Below are 21,816 nucleotides of genomic sequence, written 5' to 3' on the forward strand. Positions count from 1 at the left end.
GTTGAGATACACCGCAAATTGACAATAACAAGGTAATCATTCAATTAGGCCACACAAATCCACTTGTGTTGTACCTACTACATGGTTACTACTGATGATGATCGCTGATGATGATGATCAGTCTATGGGTGGCTAACAGTCATATTTCAATATCAACTAATGTAAAGTACAACCGAATTGATGTTGTGACGCACGCGTAATAAATCCAGTTATGACCGACGGAGGCCAAAGGGCAAACTTCGAATGGATTCTAATTTTAAAAGCTGAAAGAGTCCCGAGTTAACCGTGATAATGACACGTGTTCACTGTAATAAAACTGTTGTTGTTTGTTGTTGATAAGTGTTGCCACAAGTTCATGGCGAAAACAATTTACAATTATGCTACACTTAATGCGGCTTCTAATGGAACTGTTTTTAGTTATTTACATGTTTTTATTATTATTATATTTATTGTCATCACCTTTTTTTCTATATTTGTGTCTGGCGTCAATCAGATATGTGTTTGCCATTATTTCGAGTGAATTTTCACATGTAATTATTAGATGCAATTCATATTTATCTGCTTTGTATTTGCGTGACAGCACGGAAATTATATTTGAAATTGCTTCGCATTTAATTAGCGTGTTTTAGCTGACCCACTGATTGGTTAGTTAAAAGGTTTTTTTCTGTGTGCTTCCAAAACCACAAAATCAAAGCTAAAGTGTTTTTAAATTAAAATGTATAAACATGAAAAATCCAGTTTCTATAATGAATCTATAGATGAGCATAATTTAATTACATTTATTTAGCAGCTGAACAAACCATAAAGGAAACCCCAATGATCTCTGCAAATTAACACCAATTTATCAAATATTTTGAAGGCAGCTCTTAGCACCTAATGTTTGACGATAAAGCCATTCCCAAAAGAGCGATAAACACAATAAGCGTCACAATAAACGATCAGTTTAAATGTGTCAAAGCTTATGTGAGATTTGCGTAGGCAGAGATTTGGAATAGGAGTTGCAATTAATTGATCTCTGCTGCTGGTTCCAATCGGATTCACATGATTCACGTCTGGCGTTTGATATTGACGTCACACTTAGCAGACAAAAACAAGAGGAGGAAAGCATAGACGAAGCCAAGACGAAGTCGCAGTCGAAAACGATAATATCTCGGGGTAGACTTTGAGAAAGACTACGTCAGAGTCGGGCTAACGCTTGACCGGTTTTGTGACAGGTAGTCAGGCAGACGAATAGACAGACAGACAGACAGACAGACGGACAGACGGGTGAACAGGTGAACAGGCAGGTAAACAGTAGCTAGACATGGGCATGGGCAAATATTTAGCCGGCTTTTGGTCTGCTGTGTTCATTGTGGTTGATAGTTGCTTATGCTTGTTGGTTGTGTGTATGTACTTAGTGTCTGCCATATGAAACTGTAACACGCGGCGTATGCGCAATGCATGCAAAATGATTGGAAGGCCGCCGTCGTCGTCGTCGTCGCCGTTGTTGTAAATGAAATTTCGCGTAAAACGCGCAAATTCTCTTTGCCCCAAAACCGGTTGATCGCCTGAGAAAGTGCATTAAGGCAACAAAAAAAATGTAAATTGCACATTTTGGCAACAGTTTTGTTGTTGCTTTTACTGTTGTTGTTGCCCATAGTTAGTTACCCACGGTAGCTGCAGTTTATGCAGTAAAGACACCTTACACCTCAACTTGTACTGGTTCTTTATGCAGTCTTGCCATAGTTACGATTACTCGCTGCTCATGTTGTTGTTGTTTTTGTTGTTGTCGAATATTTGGCAACGACTTTGTGCCAAGACACGAAAGCGTAGCCGACAAAAAAAAAAAACAGAAAACGAAAAGAGAGTGAGAGATCCATCAAGTTGTTCAGACATTGTTTACATTTATTATCGTTTTTTTTTTCTGTTTCATTTGTCATGGCATCGATAATGAAACAAGCAAGAATGCACAACGAATTTACAAGCATACTCGATAATATTATATTCGCATTTACTAAGAAACAAATTGCAATGCTGAGACTTGACAAATTGGTTAGAAGAAAAAGGCATTCTGATTTGATTTATTATGCAGTTTATATAATTTAATACCTGGAAATGCGAGTATAAGGAAGCAAATATAAATGGTCATCACGATCTTGTTGTAGTAACAATTATTTAATAAAAGCAATGTCTTCGATAGTTTCGTAGTTGATGTCAATTGAGGAAAGAGCTTTCGCCGTACAGTAATTGAGCTTTAGTCTACAGATCAACAGAACAGTTAAAAGCTGCGTATTAATAACATTTAACTAAACAGTTTAACATTAACGTATCTCATCCACAATCTCTTCGCATTCTCATTCCGTCCTTTTTTGGTACACGCCGGATTCTGTATCGTAACTCGAAAATTTCGTTATGATATATATTTTGTCACTGTGATTTTGTTTTTTTTTTGTTTTTTCGTGCCTCCCCGTAACTTGAGAGAACGAGTATTCATGAGTGCCTGTCTGACGGTCTGCTGGCATCGCGATCGACGTCGAGCAACAACAACAACAGCAACAACAACAGCAACAACAACAATTCGCGCAGTGCATAAAACCGGTGACCCACGTTGGGTCTGATTTAGTCGTTAGCGCGCGGTCAACACGATCACATCGTATATTGCAGATCGTCTCGATCCCATTGTAGATCGCATCCGTTAGATTTCATCCAATTTTGACACCTGTCGCGAGTCGGCTTCGCTTCTCTTTTCGATTTTAATTTCGTTAAATTAGCATGTGTTAATTTGAATTTGTGCAACATTCCATTAATGCAAATTATTATTTACAAATAAAATAATCGTTAACAAAATTTGTGTTATACAAAATTATATTTTAAATTCTCTTCCTAAAATCTATAAAATACAAAAAGTGTTCTTAGGGCTTTAGGTAAGTTGAGTTCTCTACATATTATAATTTTTTTCGAGTCTAGTCTAATTAACAACGGAAGTGAGAGAGCATTTGCAAATTACTTGACACTCCGCTCCACCCCGTCCATCCCCTGTTCCATTCAACATTCACCGAAAAAACACTCATGAGTGTCGAGCTTGAGTGCACATTCAACATCGCAGCTCTAATTTGGCGAGCGAGAAATGAGATGAGATTTGCTGTGATGAGAGTGTTTGAAACGAACTCAAAATGTGTCTTTTGTAAATCTAAATTAATTGCATTTAAAATTAGCACACACTGACGTAGTATTATTGATCAAACTGACGAAAATAGAACCAACTAAACTTGAGCGAGGATACTCGATAACGGTTTCAATTGTGTTTGCCGGAAAAACCTTCGTTGACTCGCTTTTGAGATGCGCTAATGAATGAGATCAGTTCGTGAAATGATTTATGGCCTAAAAATTTAATTAAGCATCCTAAAAACAAAACAAGTTATGCTTATCTCAAATTATATATTTTCAAATGTAGAATACTTGATTCACTTGTTAACATAAAAACATTCAGTTTGTCCCATATTATATATATTAAAATTTAGAATACTTGATTCAGTTGTTAACATAAAAACATTGAGTTTAACTCAAATTATATATTTTGAAATTTAGAATACTTGATTCACTCGTTAACATAAAAACATTCAGTTTGTCCCAAAATTATATATTTTTAAATTTAGTATACTTAACAAAAAAAAACTTTCAGTTTAACTCAAGTTTTATATTTTAAAATTTAGAATACTTGATTCACTTGTTAGCTCAAAAAATAATACATTGTATTGCCTTTTCGCATTTAAAATGTTCATAAAAAAAAAACAATATTAAATATGCATAACAATTGTTGAAGTAATTGCACTGCAAATCGACTATTTCATAATCATAACTTTAGAGCCGAAAACAAAAAAAAAAAACAAAAACGTTGATTCGTTTTTAAGTGAAATTGAAAGTTGACTAGAACAAAAGGAATTACATTTTATAATTCGTTTAAAATTATTCAAGTAAATGCGGAGCAAGGCCAACAACTTGGTTCGAGTTCAGAAGCTGGCGCCGTCGTCGAAGACGACCAATTGATATGGCCAGCATGACGCTGACAAATGAATTTGAAATTTTTCAAAATTCCAAACACAGTCAATCACACCTGAAGCACCGCTAAGGCCAAACTGACTGTAAGCCAGGCACATTGAACTCGCCCCTCGAACTCAGCTCAGCTCAGCTCGCAAAGCAAAAAAAATAAATACAGCAACAACAACAACAACAGCAACAACATGAAAATAATAATAAAAAATCAAACAAAGAAAATGTCGCGTGCTGATCGCGTTTTTAGTGTAGTGTCTGAGTTTTCAATTCGATATCAGGTTCATTGGATATTCTAGTTTAAAAATTTGATATATTTCTTGCACGTATTGAATTTGCATATTTGCTCAATTTGCAATTGGCAATTTGCATTAAATAATGCGCAATTTCTTTGATTTGTGGCTCTGTCAAATAAATTTCAAATATCTTAGGCGAATTGTGCTCGCCTCTCGAATTTGGTCTACAACAAAGGTTTAAAAGACAAGCGGGCGCATCTGGTTTGAACCGGTTGCAGTTCAGTTCATTAATAAAACAAACTTTGAAAATACTTCTTTTACTTTATTTTTGAGCTAGTTTGCGCATAAATTATCGTAGAATAAATTATCCAAAGTATTTCTGCGAATTTTGTCTTTACGTAAATCTCGTTTAGGCCATGGATAAAAATAAAAATAAAAAGTGAGTTTGATGACGCTCTTTTTTGAAATCCAAGACGTATAAACAAAAGAATTTAGAAATTTCAAATTTCAAGTAATTTACAATTGAAGCCAAAAATAATGCGCAGTAGTTTAATTTGTTTTACCCACAGTTTAATGACATTAATAATATATGGTAATTCGATCCGCCTTGAATGGGATCAATTCGATATTAACATACCTAAAAAGTAAAATACTTGTTTAATTAATAGATGTAGAAGTTTATTAATGCATTAAATAAATGCCCTAGAGTCATTTGGCTCCCATTGTTTTCTAAAGACTTCCGCATATTAAATCTGACTCGTAATCTTGGCTAGAACGAATCATAAGAGAAAAAAAAAACTGGCTGTACTTGAAATTATGCATGCATCATCTTAAGCAACAGCCAACAGCTCGATGTGTGGGTGTGAGAAATGTGGCTTTGGGTTTAAAGATTAATGAAGAAAACACAAAAATAACAACGAGCGAAAATTTACTCATTGATGAATCAGTTGCAAGCGACCTTCTTCTGTCTGACGAAGAAATTACAATAATTGTTATTGTTTTATTTTTTAAAATAACAACATTTTATGCATGTGAGCAGTGCACTTGCAAATAATACTCACAGCTGTACTTTGCATGCTAACCCATTACGTATACGCAATGTGAAATAGAGAAATGTCAAGAAGTCAACTCGGGCAATTAAATATACTAATTGCAAACGACGCTCGCACAACCGGAAAACTTTTTGCCTTTGCCGTTGATTTGCCAAAATTTCCATTTCTCGGCCGTAGGCTTATCTTGGCACTCGGATGGAATGGGGCAATAAAACATCGAGATTTCTAATTAAGGCATGCGTTGTCTGTGTGTTTGTGTGTTGCAGATAAACAATTGTTGTCTTAAACAAAAGGGGGATAACGGTAACAGCTAAATAGCTAAATCAATTGAAATGAAAATCACAACAAAGTACGAGTGCAAAGCCAAAGCCAACGACAAAGCCAACTCGCCAAGTGACAGTAAAATTGGCTGCAATTACAAAATGTTAGCACGTTTCATTCACGACATGTTGTTGACGACACACACACAAAAGTATAAAACATATATATTATATATAGTAGAGTATAGTATAGTGTGTGTACCTACAATGTGGACTCATCTGCTGAGGGGGCAACGCTTCGTTCGCTTACATTGAACTTGACATTGTGCGGGGTCTGCTTTTAATTTAGAAATATGTCAAACTATTTTCAGCTGCATTTGCAGCGCTTAGATCGCGATCATCATCATCGTCCGACAGTGTCAGCAATTAAATAATGCCTCTCCAACTGGACTTGCCTTGCCTTGCCTTTCCTTTGATTTATCGCCCATTATGAGTGAAATTTAACTGGAATTCTCCCTCTTCCTCTCTCTCTCTTTGACAGTCATGAGTAAAAATGGACACAACAATCCGGCGTTTGTCAGCGATCATGTGGACAACATCAAGCAGCAGAGCGCCAATAAATACTCGCTTGAGTTGGCGGAAAAAGGTTCCAGCAAGGCCGCCAAGGATCCCGACTACAATCCTTACGAGCATCGCGAGGTTCCGCATCCCACAACGTAAGCACAAAACAAATTTTGGCTTCTCAACTGCAGGAGAAACAAGTAGAAGAATCAATCTGTCTAGAATCTGAACATCTCTGTTTAAAGTACTGCTTTTAATCTCTTAAAGGAAATATATATAATTACCACCATTACTTTAAAATAGGCACCAAATTTTGGTTCCCTATAGTAAAAGCTCAGACTAAATGACTTCTGATCAGTTTAAATTATTCATATGAATGCAGTATTCAATTTGTGAATGTTTCGATTTGGAGAAAAAATGTTTGAAACAAGAATTTATTTTGCATAAAATTATTAAAACAAGTTATACATACCAATTTTTTCTAAATTATATATATTTGTTTCTAAATTGTATAATCTATTTATATTAGAGATTTCATTTTAATTGGACAAAGAGAAATGCAATTGAATTCTATAATTTTCTTTTTTTGTAAATCATTTTAAATAGCTACAATTTTATGTTTGCCATACTTTAATCATATTTAATTGTATTGTATTTGCAGCAACTGGGAAACACTTTTCCATTTGCTGAAGGGATCGCTGGGCACTGGCATCCTGGCCATGCCAAATGCCTTCCGCAATTCTGGCTACTTAACTGGATCCATAGGCACCATTGTGATTGGCATCATCTGCACCTACTGCATACATCAGTTGGTCAAGGCAGAGTATGAGTTGTGTCGTCGCAAGCGAGTAAGTTACACTATAATTTCTTCTTTTAAACTCTTCTCACATTTCCCTCCTCTTATCAGGTACCCAGCATGAACTATCCCGCTGTTGCGGAGTCAGCTCTCCACGAGGGTCCGGGCTTCTTTAAGTGCTGTGCTCCCTACATTGGCACTGTGGTGAATGTCTTTCTGCTCATCTATCAACTGGGCACATGCTGTGTCTACGTGGTCTTCGTGGCGTCCAACATCAAGTCCATTGTGGATGCAGTGTATGACACAAATATGGATGTGCGCCTCTGCATGATCATCATCTTGGTGCCTTTGATACTCATCAACTGGGTGCGTCAACTCAAGTATCTGGCTCCCTTCTCCACGCTGGCCAATCTCATTACCATGGTCTCCTTTGCCATCATCTGCTACTACATATTCCGCGAACCCATCTCAACAGAGGGCAAGGATGCTGTTGGCAAGATCGAGAACTTCCCATTGTTCTTTGGCACTGTGCTGTTCGCCTTGGAGGCCATTGGTGTCATTCTGCCGCTGGAGAATGAGATGAAGACGCCACACAAGTTTGGCGGTTCTTGTGGCGTGCTCAATGTGTCCATGGTGTGGATTGTGTTCCTCTATGTGGGCATGGGTCTGTTTGGCTACCTCAACTACGGCGCTGACGTCTTGGGTTCCATCACCTTGAATCTGCCACAGCACGAGATGTGAGTAGTTTCATTGTTAATCTCTTGGAATGAAACTGAATTGGAATTCAACCTTTTTGTAGTCCAGCACAGATCGTGAAAGGCATGCTGGCTTTTGCCATCTACATCACCCACGGCTTGGCCTGCTACGTGGCCATTGACATCACCTGGAACGATTATGTGGGCAAGAAGCTGGGCCCACAACGTAACAAGCTGTTCTGGGAGTACGCTGTGCGCACAGGCTTGGTGCTCATCACTTGTAAGTATTTTGTTATTTGAAATCGGGTACTGCAAGAGATACTACATACATATATCAACTTCTTTTAACGATAGAGATACATATGTAGTACATATTATGTACATATATCCACTTCTTCTAAAGTCTTTATAAGCGTCTTTATAAGCATATACATTTTAAAAGTTACATAGGACTTATAGGATATATTAGTTGCCAGCTTGCCCAGAATGAATGGAAATAATGTAAAATTGAATTTTCTTCAAGTGGTTCGTGTCTTCGCTAAGCACAGGTTAAAGTACAAACTATGGTCTGTGTCTTAGCATTAGCAGATATTAACGAAATTTCATCATTTTATAGAAATACATAGTTAGAATAGGAGTAATGAAAATTCTTACTTGTTATAGATTAACATTAATTTATAATAACATTAGCTACTTTAAAAACACTTTCCTTTAGAATTTACACAAATCCTTTGCTTTATTTTACAGTTCTGCTGGCTGTTGCTATTCCTAATCTGGAGCTGTTCATTTCACTGTTTGGTGCTCTCTGTTTATCCGCTCTGGGTTTGGCTTTCCCAGCTCTGATTCAGATCTGCACGCATTGGTATAACACGAGTGGCTTAAGCAAGGCCTGGTTGCTGTTGAGTGAGTATTTGTAGCCATAGTTTCCATTTTATAATATATTAATCTATTACATCGATCGCAGGCAACTTCGTGCTGATTATTGTGGGAATTCTTGGCCTGATAATCGGCACTTATACTTCTCTGAAGGAGATCGTCCTCACATTCACCGAATAACCTTGTTATCTTACGAGTAGAATTGTTTTTTTCTTAGGCATAGGATTTTGTTTTACTTTTTCCTTCGAATTTGCCGCCACGCATTTCAAGCAAAGTATTATGCACAAAAGCAAAAAACTAAATTGTTAAATATTCTAAAAGAGCATGACAAATGGGTTGAGAGTGTCAAACTATTGTTAAGTAAAATGCAACTTGAATATATTTGTATAAATTTATCAAATTTGTGATATTTTTAAGCATTGTGCCCAAAAAACATTTTTTTAGATACGCATATTTTATTACATGTTCGTAATTGATAACGATCTTTATAGCTAATTACTGTCTAAGTCCTATCTGTTTAAGCACTATTTAAAATACGATAACAAACAACAACAAGCAATAAAAACATTTTGCCATATTATAAAAAACAGAACAGTTAAAAATAGTCTTTTCTTTTTCGCTTATCAAAGTTTGACGTCGGCAGTAATGGCCATAAAGCTCTTTAGAGCTGAACACAATCGTTTTGTTCCATCCTCCAGTTTCTCCTTGGAATGGAAGGCTATCGATATACGAAAATATTGCTTACCCTTACCAGTTTCTATTGCAAAACGTGGGCCAGCTATAAATGTGATCTTCTCGTGCTTCAAAGTATATTCCATAAACTCGCCAGCATCGAGTTCTTCCGGTAATTTTATCCAAATAAAGTAACCTCCGCGTGGGGCTGAGAACTGACAACCTTCAGGTAACTCAGCCTTAAGTATCGCTGTCGTTGTTAACATTCTCTCTTTGTATGCCTCATAGACACTTGCTATATGCGTTTGGGCCAATTGCAGCTCAAAGAGACTGGCCACAATGCCAGCTGTGTAATTGTTGAAGCAGCCACCACTCATAATGATTCCACTTCTGTCGAGTTGCAGCTTTAATAGAGGCGGCACTTCCAACCAACCCAAACGCACTCCTGGACCAATAATCTTCGAAAAGCTGCCATTGGAGATGACATTGCCAGCGAAATCCTCATCCGTACGTGCATCGTAGGAAAGAAGACGTGAATGTAATGGCTTCTCTATGTAGTTGAGTATGTTATAGACATCATCGCACAGCACCAGGAAATCAAACTTGCGCGCCAGCTTCACAATGCCACGACAAACATCTGTGGGAGGATTAAGGAGATCATTATCGATTCAACTTTAACAAATTTATAAGCTACTGGAAAGCTACTGGAAATTTTGAAACCCCATGTTATACTTAAAACTTACTCTTTAAAATTTAAAAACTTTAAACTATCAGTTGACTAATTTTAGAGGCTCTTAAAGAAAGTTAGAATTGTCGGTTTAATGAACTGACCTGGCGAGAACAAAATGCCCGTAGGATTGTGATATGTTGGAATTGTATAGTACATGGCCCAGAACTCTTTACTGTTTGATTTAAAGCGCCTTTCGCTTACTTTCGCCTCGAGATCTTTGAGATCAACTCCATCGTCGTTAAGTTTAAGAGGCACAATCTGAAGGGTCGTAAAGTGTTTCATGCTATCCAAGGCAATCATATAAGTGAATTCATCCACAAAGATGAAGCCATTGAAGTCAATTAACGTGGAGAGCACAAAATGCAAGCCCTGTGTGGCGCCAGTTGTGATTATCAAGTCCTCACTAAAATCATTGAATCAATCATGAATCATTCAAAGATAAATATAATAAGCCGTTAGAAATTACCTGTTGACGGGACTACCGTACATTTGGGTAAAGTATTGCGCAAGTTGATGGCGCACTTCGAAGGTGCCGCTCGTTGGTCCATACTGAAAGATCAACGACTGATTGTCGTCCTTCTCTCGATTCTACAAAGGTTGCGGGAATTATTGCTGTTGATTGACAACAGGTGGTTGCTGATAAGAGAACTCACCAGACAATGCGCCGATGCCTGTTGAAATAGATCACAACAGGGCTCTAATAAATCTGTGCCTGGGGCGCCCACGCCAAGATTTAATATATCCGGTGCATAGACATTCCAAGCGCCGCCATCGAAGAGATGCTTGAGTTTCTGTTCTTTATTTTGCAGTGACATTCAAGTGTCTTTCCTTTGATAAATGCGATTTGATACTGATTGCGAGCGCCACAAATTTATAGCCATTCACGCCGACCGATGACAATCACAGCGAGACGCAACCATTTAACAATGAAAAGCAACCAAAGCAACTTTTAAATATATAGGAGTATTTATCGCATTTTATAATTTTTTGTAAGTTAAAAAACAGTCTGCTCAAGCTGCTTGCACTCCATTTAATTGTTAACGTATATTTTTAAAATATAAGAATATTTCGATTGTCATCGATGTGGGCAATCATCAATTTTCGCATCACTACCAACAGACATTCACAATAGAACGACATCAGTCGTCAGCTGTTCGAATAGTAATTTTCTCTCAAGAAAATTCTTCTTACATCGTAAACATGGATAACGAGCAGCCAACAACAAGCGCTAATGCAGCCCAGGCCCAGAACCAAACCAAGGATCAGGATCACAATAACATGCTGGACTCCCCGATGCGTGGCCCCACACTCTCTACCTCGACGTCCAGTTTTGAAGCCTTGGCCCACGCCCATGATCCAAATCTCAGCAAGTTGGCCACAAAGATGTTCCAGAAGACTGAAGACTATATATCACACGAACTGAACGCGCCATTGGAGGACTATAAATTGCTTGAAGAGATGAACAGAGCCACTATTGGTAAATACAAGGATATGCGACAGATAGCTGAAAATCTCAATGTAGGCACTAGCGAGCTGTGCGGCAAGTTCCAGCAGTTAGCACCGCTAATGCAGCAAATCGATGAAATCTCCGATACGGTAGACAAGCTGGAGGCGGCAGCCTACAAATTGGACGCTTATAGCATAGCACTGGAGAATAGGGTCAAGTGTGTATTACAGCGAAAGTCGCACGCAGGACATTAATCGACAATGACATTTATTAATTAAAGAATAGCTTGTAAGTTTTACCCGAGTAACAATTTAAATATAATCGCAACTATATTAAGAAATATCAGCGGAACTGTTGAAAGTGGGAAAGAGAAGGGACACGTGTTAATCTTTAAAGTGTTTCTATTATTATGTGCTACTTACTCTTGGCAACTGTGCGAATAGAGCGAATTAGGTGCAGCAGCTGATCTTTTGCACTGGGAGCTCCAAAGTCTTGTTGACCCGCCTGTCTGCCCCAACCAACTGTAAATGCAGCGTGTCAAAAGTTGCAATTGCGGCAAGTCTGGGTTTTAGTCTACTTACATTTGGCCAGGAAACGTTCTTCATGTAGAATGCACACGGCATTTAAGCAGAGCAGCGAGGCTTCAATCAGAGTCCAGAGTGTAAACATTGTGTATAGCGTATATATGAACTATTTAAGTAAAAAACAAAGAAAGCAAACAATTTGTTGACGTCAGTTTTAAAGCCGCATTTGCCAGTCACTGCGAAAGAAAACATTTGTCAGCTGTTGCGTTTTTAGGGTGACCAGTTGCTTTGTCGCCTGAACGTTTTGTAACACTCAAATTTATCGATAGTGGTTTCATATTTTCACTTCACTAGCTTGCGTTATTTACGTTGTTTATTTCGTTTGTTTATTTTTGTATTCAAAGTATTTATAAATAAATAGTAAAAAATGGCAAACATTGCAAAACTATTCTTGCTGCTGTGCTCCATAGCGACCATCAGCTACACGTTCTACGTGTTTGGACGCTTCACATCTTTCCTCTCCACACCGCGCTCCATTTCAAAGGCACACACCTGGATCTTTAATTTACTCGACAATAAATCGCGTTTGGAGACCGCATATGGACCTATTGTGCTTGATACGCTCTACGTTATTGGCTTCATCTTTCAGCACAGCTTCCTTAAGTCAGCCTTTGTGAAAAATCTCCTACGCAAACTGGGCTTGGCCACTGCAGAGAGAACTATTTACGCTCTGACGTCATCGCTGTGTTTACATGTTTGTAGCCTTGGAATTTGTTTACATTTCATGCACATTAACTAACACGCTCTATTTCTGTAGCATCTAGTTACGAACTGGCTGCCAGCCCCCTCCATAGTGCTTTGGCAGTTCGATGTCGATGAATCCCCAGCTCTTTGGTGGACTTTCCTCATTTTCCATGCCATCTGCTGGCTCGTCATTTTTGGTGGCTGTGCCATGATGGACTTGCAGGATTTGCTGGGCATCAAGCAGGCGTACTACAGTCTACACAACTACTCACTGCCGTCTGCTTACAAGTCACCCGAGCTGCATCAGCTGTATTCACATGTGCGTCATCCATCCTTCGTGGGCTTCACTTTGATTCTCTTCGTAACGAATGTGATGAGCGTGGATCGGCTGCTGCTTGCTGTACTGCTCACCAGTTACATGTTTGTGGCCTGGTCCACCGATCAAAAGGACGTGTTTTACCAGAAAGTGCAGCTGGAGCGCAAGAAGCGCCAGTTGAAGGCGTTCTAAGAGCTATTCACTCAATTGCAAACTCTTGGTCTCGATTGCAGCCTTCTCGTATAGTCTTAAGTATTTTATTCTAACCCATGTTTGTATTTCATCAATAAATCACTAACTCATGCGCACCATTGATGGATCAAAGGGTTGTCCTTTAAATGGTGAACCCTCGGCATCCCACGCCTTCTTCAGACGCTCCATAGTCTTGTTCTGCTCGGGATCTATGGAGGCTAAAGCCTGCTTTTGCTGCTGATCCGCTGCGATTTGCTGGACGCGCAACTTCTCGATGGCTTGCTGCGAATCCTCGGGCAACTCGTCGATGTAACGCTCAGTGTCCAGTTTCTTGATGTCGATCTCATCGTCGTCCTCAAAGAGCCGATCCCACCAACGCTCCTTTGCCTTGTCTGCAATAATAAATACTTTTAGCACCATTTGCTATGATTATATTATAGTTCATTCACTTACCACAACAGATGAGCAGCTGGCCACCTTCGATGGACCAAACGGCATCGTTGTGTCTAATGCGCTGACTCAGTGTTCCCTCGAGGATCAGCTGCTGTGGTCCCATCTTGCTGCACACTTTAATCTGTTGTGCCTTGATCTCGATGTTCAGCTGCTTGGCAGCTTGCAGATTCTCAGGCAACTGGATGTGCAGCTCTACATCCTTGAGGGTTTGTGACCAGCAATGATACTCAAAGACGGCACCATTCTTATGGTCAGCAGGCTCAAATCCTCGTCTGCTCTTGGCCTTTGGCGTTGGTCGAGTATCCACTTCCTGCTCTTCCGTCTCCACTGTGACTTCGTTTATTGCCGGCGGTGCATTGATGCCGCTGTCATCAATACTGCTCTCCGCGGTCATCGTTTGCAGCAAGCAGTCGGGATCGTAGCGTTGCATGGCACCGTACAGGATTTGATCCCGCATTCCCTTCGGAAAGCCAACTTTGTCGGTTGCATCCTTTTTCGTGTGATAAAAATCTGTGCTGTAAACAACGCTTATTAAAACCATGTTGGTTTTACTTTGTAGTCTTCTTACTTGCGCTTCAGAAAACCAAAAACTGCATCCAGAAATCCAGTTATAGTTTTACGTTCTTGCAATATTTCCATTAACATAGCATCGCTTCTTTGAAATTCCATGATTATTTATTTTTGTTTATAATTCATTCGCTTTTTAATGGCTTGAATTGCGGCAGTGTTGTAAAACGACATTAGTGTGGCAACAAGCAAAAAGACGTGAGGCATTGGCGCGAATATTGAAACTGAAGGGATTTTACTATTACAGGAATGAATGCTGCTCTTTTTCAAAATAAATGCTGTATTTACTTGATGATTTTAATACATGTGGACTATACAAGCGTGATCCAAAGGCTTGGATCGTCACAGAATTTGTAAAATACATTTCATTAGTTAAAGTAAATAAGTTTACATACTTCTTTTAGCCTATATCATGATTAAATTTAAATTATAACTAATCCGATGCAGAATCGAGGGGCACAACTCCTAAGGCACAAGTTGACCAACGTTTGTCTTGAAAAACAAAAATTAAATTAGCTTTTTAAATATGAAACTATAGTAAACAAAACTACCTTCATCCAAAGTCCAGAGGCCAAAAGTCTTAAGCTTAGAAAGATCCAATTTGTGCCCATTTTGTTGCTTATCGTTTGTATCGTTCTTTGTTTCTCCATTACATTTTTTAATTGTCATGTCGCATAGTGTAAGCATGTCATTTGTCTGTTCCTTACTGAATGGCGGGTCTACAAGCGGCAGTAAACTACAATAAAAATAAATCATTAATAAAAATAATTTTAACAGATGTTTGAGAACTTTACCCCTTCAAAATAGGGGCCGAGTGTAAGCTCAGGTGCCCAATTCTGTTCAGAAGGAAGTCTTGCTCAAATACCCAGGAACACGGTTTCTTGGGACAATCGCCAAAGATTAAGGTAAGAGTTGGGTCTACGCCCGAATGAGTGAGCAGAGTTCGCATTATTTTCGTCATCTTTGGATTGTTGTACATCGAAAAGTCTACCGGCTTTGTCGTCGTTGGATTCTGCAAATTCAAATCCAATTTAATTTACTAGTTTCAAATGTTTGTCCAATTCACCTACAATCTCCACTTCCTCGGAATACATGCGCTTCATGCGGCCAAGCATGCCAAAGGTGTGTAGCATTTTTGTGGCCCAATAGCTGGCACCTTGACGACTCTCCGTATCCGCATTTGGATTTTCAGCCAGATACACAAAGGCCACAAAGATATTCAAAATATAACCCTGCACAGCCAACAGACGAAACAGCTCCTGGGTAGCCTGAATAACGTCATCCTCCTGATCATCTTTGCTGTGACTGATTCCTGCGCCCAGGAAATACTTCATCTTGAGCACACTGGCCATATATATGTCTAGCAGATCCTTCATGGCTGTGTTATGTTGCTTGATTACAACACCCAGTTGGTTTATCACCTTACCGAGAACTTCGGATGAGGTTTTTACATTGTGTTTGGAGCAAAATATGCGTAACTTGTTAAACTCGGCGCTGCTTTTCAATTTGCGCACTTCCTTCAGCTTCTGAGCTCCTTTCAATTGACATTCCAGGGCCAAGTCGAAGATATCCAAGAGGCTCTTCAGTTTCATCTCGAACTTCAGCTTATCCTTGCGCTGCAATTTTGGTGCATCGAGATCCTTCATCGTTACCTGCTGTGGCTGCCAGTAAAACTCATGCAGCCATTTCATGCAATGTTGTGCTGTATTCCGTAAGATCGCAGTAGGCGGCAGCTCTTGTCCATGGGCGCAAAGATGTCGCAAGTCCACAATGAACGAGGGCAGGCCCAGTTGACGAGCTGTCTCATACATGCTGCTCATGTTATAGCTTTGCATGATGGAGGACATGAAGTTAAAGAAGCGAGTAAAAGCACTGGCATAAGTTGTCTGAATGTTAACATTGCCCAGCTTGTCTTCTAGTTGTGCATGCACCAGAACAGCAGTGGCAAGCACCGAGGCGGGGCAGAGGCTGCCGCGTCGCAAGTTCCAGATGCGCATCTGGCTGAGCGCCTTCCGAATATCTTCTGGCGTTGTCGCGTTACCAAACAACCAATCGTATACCAAGCCAAACTCTTCACTGAAAGCATAAAGCGATTATATGGGAATTCTGTGGATTTCAAAATTCAAACAAACGCACGTGTCGCGCCAAGGTGTGACCACCATTCGCTTCTTGGCCGGCGGCGGAGCTGTTGATGTGACCAGATCACCGTCATTAGAGCGTTTCACGCCGCGTTTTGCTTTCTTAGTCGCAGACATTATTAGTTACTTAATATTGAGTACGTTGAATGGTAATTAATAATTAAGAACAATTTCTATTATCTTTGTTTCACTTTATTTAAACTAGAGCGCTCTCTTAAGCAGACCCTTTATTGTTGTTGACATTGATAAGCGATGCAATGTGACTGACAGAGCTGTCGACCATCTGTGGTTGAAGCAACAGCTCACCACTAACGTACAGTGCTGCCAAGTTTCGAGTAAGAAGACAGCTGTTTTACCAGCTGTTGGCTATCACTGATAACACTGATAGTATTATATAGTATATATTAATGTATAAAATGTCTTTTATTTTACATGACAGGGTAATAAAATCCACAAACAGCTAATTAAAAACGCATAATTCTTCGTTACATTTTTCAAAACGAAATTGCCAACACTGTCAGACCAATGCAATGCAGTGTTGAAAAGACGTGTTTTTTGTTGGACACACAACAAGAACAAGAATTTTCATTCGGCAATTTTAACGGGTCTTAAAATTAATATTTATTGTGAAATAGTGCAACAAATATATTCTAGAAAGTTGCCGGAATACGAGCGGTATTCGATACAATTCGAGTGTGACTCCAGAACAAAGTATTTTGCCGCGCTGCATAATACGCGCGTTTTTTTTGTTGCTCTCTCTCTCTCTCGCTCCCATCTACCTGCTGCATTTGCTCTACACATGCATATCGTTTACAATTACAACAACATAATCAGCAACAGCCACAATAACAACAACAATAATTTCGCGGATATCTTTAGTCCCGATTACATCGATGGACCCCTGACGTCCAAGAAGATGCTAATTGGCTCATTCTCAATGTTTGTGATATTCTCATATTTGAAACTTCTCTATATACTCGTGGCAATCTATTTGGCCCTCCACCACGTCCACATCTAAAAGAGATCGAGCAAATGTATCATTTGGTCTCTGAGCAAACAGCGGAATTGCGCCTCTCCGACAATGTGCTCATCGGCAATCAGACGACGCAGTATCTTAAACCCTTTCAACTGGAAGCTGTGCGTTTCCTTTACGATCGATTCTCGAAACATGAATTTTGTATCTTCAACGATGAGAGCGGATTGGGTAAAACCGCCTCGATTGCAGCTTTCTTGAGTGGACTGAACACGTCTAAGAAGACGCTTGTGGTTCTGCAGAATGATGATCACTTGTTGGCAGGCTGGCAGTTTCACCTCGGCGTTCTCACCGATCTGTCCGTCTGTGTGGTAAAGGATGTCAATGGTAAGCAGCCCTTTTTTAATATTCCTTTTGATCAAATATATCTCAGCAATTATAGTAGATATAGGCAACGCACTTCTTTCATTTGCATCAATAGAACTTTTAATTTGTTTTAAATTATTATAAAGTAAAACGACATATATTCATACTAGATCAACACACAACAAAGGGTCTTTTCTTGCCTAAACTTGACTAAAGCTTTTACACTCTTTTCTCCATTGTTTATTGTACATTTCATACAGACAGCACAGAGTCAGCGCATAGCGTTTATCTGAGCAAGTGGAGCATTCTGCGTAGTATCGGTGATCTCAGCAAGCTAAAGTTTGACTACATCATTGTGGATCATCGTGGGTTTACGTTGAACAACAGTTTTTGCAGTTCCATGCTGCTCAAGCATTATGAGGGCAAAGTCAACATTGTGATCTCTAGTGTGGACATAACGGTATTATCTGTCTGATATTATTAAATTACTATTTTATATTAACTGTTTCACAACTCTCTAGTCCGACGTAAAGCTGCTGTACAATGTGCTGCGCTTGGGCGGTTGCCTGGAACATCAGTATAAAACCATTCAAGCCTTTGAGCGCAAATTCCATCTGCCCGATGTTAAGGAGGTGCTCAGCAAACGCGTCGATCTCGAGGAATATTATAAGCAGCGCGGCGTTCTAGGCGAATATATCAAGTAGACACAATTATAATCTGTTTGTTAAATGATTTAATATGTATTAATCTGACTTCTGTTTTTTAGAGATTATCGCCTGCGTCGTTACCGCCATCAGTTCGAGTCTTATTTGCCATTAGTCACTGAGGAGCAATACAAGATCAATTTGTCTCGTTGGCTGGGAGAAAACAATAGCAATAGCACCATAAGCCAAACAACTTTAGAGTCCTCATCAGAGCCGCTTTCCACGGGCAACACAGACGAGATATCCGAGTGCTTGAGGAACATGAAGCGAGAGCCTGAATCGACAAGTGGAAATGATAATGCTGAGATATTGTCCGAGTGCAGTGATGAAGTCGTGGCCATGGAACCGTTGTTCTTGCAATTGTCTGAATCAGAAGTTGAGGATGCATCCAAAGAGCGCGTCGATGATGAGAGAGATGAATGTCGCAGCCCATTCATCGATGTCGTCTCAGTCTCCAGCGATGATTGCGAGATTATATCTCTAGCAAATACACCGCCACCGCATCAGCCAACAAGGTCGCCAGCAACCAGAAAGAAACGGAAATTCACTAAACGTTTGCAGCAGGCGGAAAATATTGAACTTACCGAATCAGAGACAGAGGAAGCGGCGCCTTCAAATAGCAACAGAAAGTCATTAAATGTTAGATTGTGTCGTGTGATGTTGCCACAAAAAAAGCACCAAGAAACGGAGACAGCCTCCAAGAGCGCAGAACCCAGAAAGGCACCATTGAGAAAACCTGCATCGAAAAAAACAGATGAAGAGATGACTAAAAAACCACCGAATGAAATGACAACTTCAAAGTCCACAGGGGTATCACAGTCTGAGTCAGAGAAGGCATCAACATCAAAGTCAAAAGAGGAACAGCAGAAGACTCCAATGAAAAAGTCACCACAGAAAGTTCAAGCTGTAAATGTTTTGGCCGATACATCGACAGATCAGCCAACAACATCAAAGGCAACGCGGGGCAGAAAATCCGAATCTAAAAGCCCAACAGAGCACACTTTTAAAAAGCCACAAGAACAGAAGATGCAATCGAAACCAACACAGTCCTCTAAAACAGTGTCCAAGACACCAGAAAATGAATCAAAGTCTTCAAAGTCAACGCAGTTAAGGAAACCTGCAACTGCAGCGTCGAAGACGCCACAAGCGGAGACAAAGTCAACGCAAGTGAAGAAACCTGCTAATGTGACCCCAAAGAAGCCACAGGAACAGACAAAGTCTAAGACAGCAAAAGAGGAAACAGCAGTAACGAAATCAACACAGGCCACGCCAAAGAAGCCACCACAGACGACGGCAAAGAAGCCACAAACAGAAAAGACACCTTTGAAATCTAAACAGACTTCTCCTAAGGAGGCAACGGAACCGAAGACAAAGCAAGCTATGAAGACTGAGCCTGCTACTTCCAAGAAAACGCCACAACAGAAAAAGACCTCAGCAGACGAGCAGATGGGACCACTCAAACAAGAAAGATCAGCGACTCCCAATTCAGAGCCAAAGACGCGGCGTTCATACTTGCGCGACAGGAACTCCGATGATGTGGACCAACGACAGACCCGTGGCATGCAACGACTGACGCGATCTGCCGAATCGCGCATTCAAAGCAAATACATGTCACCTTTGAAGGCTTTGCAATATGACAAGAAAAGCCCAGTCAAAGGCAAGCGTAGCCATGATGCGGTTCAAACACCAAAAGCGAGTAAACGTAAGCGGGAGGAAGATAACGTTAAGCAGGAGGAGACAGCAGACAACAGATCATCAACAACAATGATAGAAGGCGAACCACCGCCAAAAAGAAAAGTAGGTCGCCCACGAAAAGTAGCGCAGGATAATCAAAGAGTTGCCACGCCAGAGGTAACAAAGAAAACGGAGATTACTCAAAAAGTTGCCACGCAAGAGTCATCAAAGCAAGCGAATATTACTCAAAAAGTTGATAAGCAAGAGTCATCAAAGCAAGCGAATATTACTCAAAAAGTGGACACGCCAGAGCTGCTCAGTTCCGGCTCCAATGCCTCCGACTATTCGTACCTACAGTGCGCCCAAAAGCTGCCCGACAACCTCACCGAGCTGGAGGCCTTTCAAGACTTTCGCATACCCGAGGTGCCTCAGGCGACGCCACTAATGCTCTCGTCCAGCTTGAATGTGAATTTCTTCAGCGACTCGGAGGTAATCGTTGTGCCCAGCTCCATACCCAAGCAAGAGGTTGTGGTGATCAACAGCTCGAATGAAGAGTGCTCACAACAGTCCAACACGCAAAGTCGACGCACGCGAGCCTTGAAGCGAAAGGTGTCCAAGGAACCATCACAGCCAAGCGCATCCACATCCAATTTTGGTCTGCTGCTCGGCGATCAGCGTGCCAGAGTCAACAAATCGCCGGACATCTTTAGCAATTGCTCCGATTTGTCGCAGATTACGTTGGCGCAACCTGTGCCCCAGCCATCGCCTTTCGAAGGCTTCAAGATCTTTGGCTCCGAGGTGAAACAGCATCAAGTCAAGACGCAGCAATCGATGGGTACGCAAAAGAAGCGAGAGCGCTCTTGCCTGGACATCTTAGAGAACATGTTTGAGCCACATAAAACCAAGACCAACAAATCTGGCATCAATTTGCTGCCCATGCTGCCGAGTCCAAAGAAACAGCTGCCACAGCGTCGCTTCACTTTGCTTGACGAGGATATCTTTGAGATAACAAATAACGGCGAATTCGGCAGTCGACTGCGTCTCAACTCCAATGGCCACGTGTCGCCTGTTCCTCAAGCGCAGCAGCAACCGCAAGCCACGCAGCAGTTGCAACAGCGCAATAAAATAACAAAGTACTTGATAGGTTCTGGTTGCACACCCGAGGATACTGGCCAACGTATTCAGGCGCTCAGTCCGGCACAACGCAAATCACCGAAAAGTATCAAGTCGACGCAGTCAACGAAGCTGACACGTTGGTTTGGCACCGCCGATGCGACAACCTCACAAAGTGCACCCAGCACTCCACAGGTGCCAGCTGACAAAGCAGCCGCAGCTCGAGTGGCACGAAGTGGCGGACCAACGAAGCGCAAGCAACTTAATCTCTTCAAGTGATAGAAGGATAAAGATTACAAGCAACATCATGATCTAATTGAAAAAAGACTCGAGAGACCAAGACTCAAGTCTTGCTTTGACAACTTGCCAAGGCTTTAACGAAATCCGTTCGATGGATTTTCAAATATTTTTAAGATTTTCCCTTTAATGTGAAGTCGAAGAATTCACAATTCTAGCACAATTGAGTTGTAGTCACTCATTAAATTAACTCTATCGTACTTTAATTTGAGAGAGGTATTCTCTAATGAATTAAATACCTCGATGAAAAGTTAACAGCTTCCAAATCACATTGGGGCCATTGACAGTTTTTAAAGTTTTTACTGTGCATAGCTTGAAGTTTTAACTTGACCCTATAATTTAGTTGCCAAGTACATGAAGTTAAATGTATTCAATTAATTTGTTTAAACTCACAACTAGCT

The 21,816-nt window shown here is 40.4% G+C and overlaps 8 protein-coding genes across 8 annotated transcripts; 4 read left to right on the forward strand and 4 right to left on the reverse strand.

The window, feature by feature from the left end:
• The first annotated feature begins 2,588 nt into the window (after nucleotides 1-2,588).
• LOC117567536 (proton-coupled amino acid transporter-like protein CG1139) lies at nucleotides 2,589-9,097 on the forward strand. Its single transcript, XM_034247581.2, has 7 exons — nucleotides 2,589-2,903; nucleotides 6,119-6,293; nucleotides 6,800-6,986; nucleotides 7,046-7,671; nucleotides 7,734-7,909; nucleotides 8,377-8,532; nucleotides 8,594-9,097. Exons 2-7 carry the CDS (start codon nucleotides 6,121-6,123, stop codon nucleotides 8,683-8,685), a joined length of 1,410 nt encoding a protein of 469 aa, XP_034103472.1. The 5' UTR covers nucleotides 2,589-2,903; nucleotides 6,119-6,120; the 3' UTR covers nucleotides 8,686-9,097.
• LOC117567537 (uncharacterized) lies at nucleotides 8,867-10,788 on the reverse strand. The gene is made up of 4 exons (XM_034247582.2): nucleotides 10,561-10,788; nucleotides 10,374-10,495; nucleotides 10,009-10,310; nucleotides 8,867-9,814 (listed from the first exon to the last, which is right to left on the reverse strand). Exons 1-4 carry the CDS (start codon nucleotides 10,720-10,722, stop codon nucleotides 9,129-9,131), a joined length of 1,272 nt encoding a protein of 423 aa, XP_034103473.1. The 5' UTR covers nucleotides 10,723-10,788; the 3' UTR covers nucleotides 8,867-9,128.
• Nucleotides 10,789-11,011: 223 nt separating this feature from the next.
• LOC117567540 (biogenesis of lysosome-related organelles complex 1 subunit 2) lies at nucleotides 11,012-11,608 on the forward strand. The gene has a single exon (XM_034247586.2). It carries the CDS (start codon nucleotides 11,108-11,110, stop codon nucleotides 11,606-11,608), a length of 501 nt encoding a protein of 166 aa, XP_034103477.1. The 5' UTR covers nucleotides 11,012-11,107.
• On the reverse strand, nucleotides 11,605-12,119 carry LOC117567541 (immediate early response 3-interacting protein 1). The gene is made up of 3 exons (XM_034247587.2): nucleotides 11,936-12,119; nucleotides 11,777-11,875; nucleotides 11,605-11,705 (listed from the first exon to the last, which is right to left on the reverse strand). The coding sequence occupies exons 1-3, from the start codon at nucleotides 12,021-12,023 to the stop codon at nucleotides 11,650-11,652; spliced, it is 243 nt and encodes an 80-aa protein (XP_034103478.1). The 5' UTR covers nucleotides 12,024-12,119; the 3' UTR covers nucleotides 11,605-11,649.
• Nucleotides 12,120-12,204: 85 nt separating this feature from the next.
• Nucleotides 12,205-13,253, forward strand: LOC117567539 (nurim homolog). The gene is made up of 2 exons (XM_034247585.2): nucleotides 12,205-12,632; nucleotides 12,696-13,253. The coding sequence occupies exons 1-2, from the start codon at nucleotides 12,306-12,308 to the stop codon at nucleotides 13,128-13,130; spliced, it is 762 nt and encodes a 253-aa protein (XP_034103476.1). The 5' UTR covers nucleotides 12,205-12,305; the 3' UTR covers nucleotides 13,131-13,253.
• LOC117567538 (nudC domain-containing protein 3) lies at nucleotides 13,233-14,313 on the reverse strand. Its single transcript, XM_034247583.2, has 3 exons — nucleotides 14,152-14,313; nucleotides 13,584-14,098; nucleotides 13,233-13,522 (listed from the first exon to the last, which is right to left on the reverse strand). The coding sequence occupies exons 1-3, from the start codon at nucleotides 14,250-14,252 to the stop codon at nucleotides 13,233-13,235; spliced, it is 906 nt and encodes a 301-aa protein (XP_034103474.1). The 5' UTR covers nucleotides 14,253-14,313.
• Nucleotides 14,314-14,565: 252 nt separating this feature from the next.
• On the reverse strand, nucleotides 14,566-16,558 carry LOC117567534 (uncharacterized). The gene is made up of 5 exons (XM_034247580.2): nucleotides 16,287-16,558; nucleotides 15,221-16,226; nucleotides 14,945-15,162; nucleotides 14,702-14,886; nucleotides 14,566-14,642 (listed from the first exon to the last, which is right to left on the reverse strand). The coding sequence occupies exons 1-5, from the start codon at nucleotides 16,403-16,405 to the stop codon at nucleotides 14,584-14,586; spliced, it is 1,587 nt and encodes a 528-aa protein (XP_034103471.1). The 5' UTR covers nucleotides 16,406-16,558; the 3' UTR covers nucleotides 14,566-14,583.
• A 624-nt stretch (nucleotides 16,559-17,182) lies between these two features.
• Nucleotides 17,183-21,756, forward strand: LOC117566847 (protein suppressor of underreplication). Its single transcript, XM_034246438.2, has 4 exons — nucleotides 17,183-17,648; nucleotides 17,888-18,087; nucleotides 18,149-18,327; nucleotides 18,394-21,756. Exons 1-4 carry the CDS (start codon nucleotides 17,321-17,323, stop codon nucleotides 21,395-21,397), a joined length of 3,711 nt encoding a protein of 1,236 aa, XP_034102329.1. The 5' UTR covers nucleotides 17,183-17,320; the 3' UTR covers nucleotides 21,398-21,756.
• Nucleotides 21,757-21,816: the final 60 nt, after the last annotated feature.

The sequence above is a fragment of the Drosophila albomicans genome, chromosome 3 (assembly GCF_009650485.2).
Source record: "Drosophila albomicans strain 15112-1751.03 chromosome 3, ASM965048v2, whole genome shotgun sequence".
Classification (NCBI taxonomy): domain Eukaryota; kingdom Metazoa; phylum Arthropoda; class Insecta; order Diptera; family Drosophilidae; genus Drosophila; species Drosophila albomicans.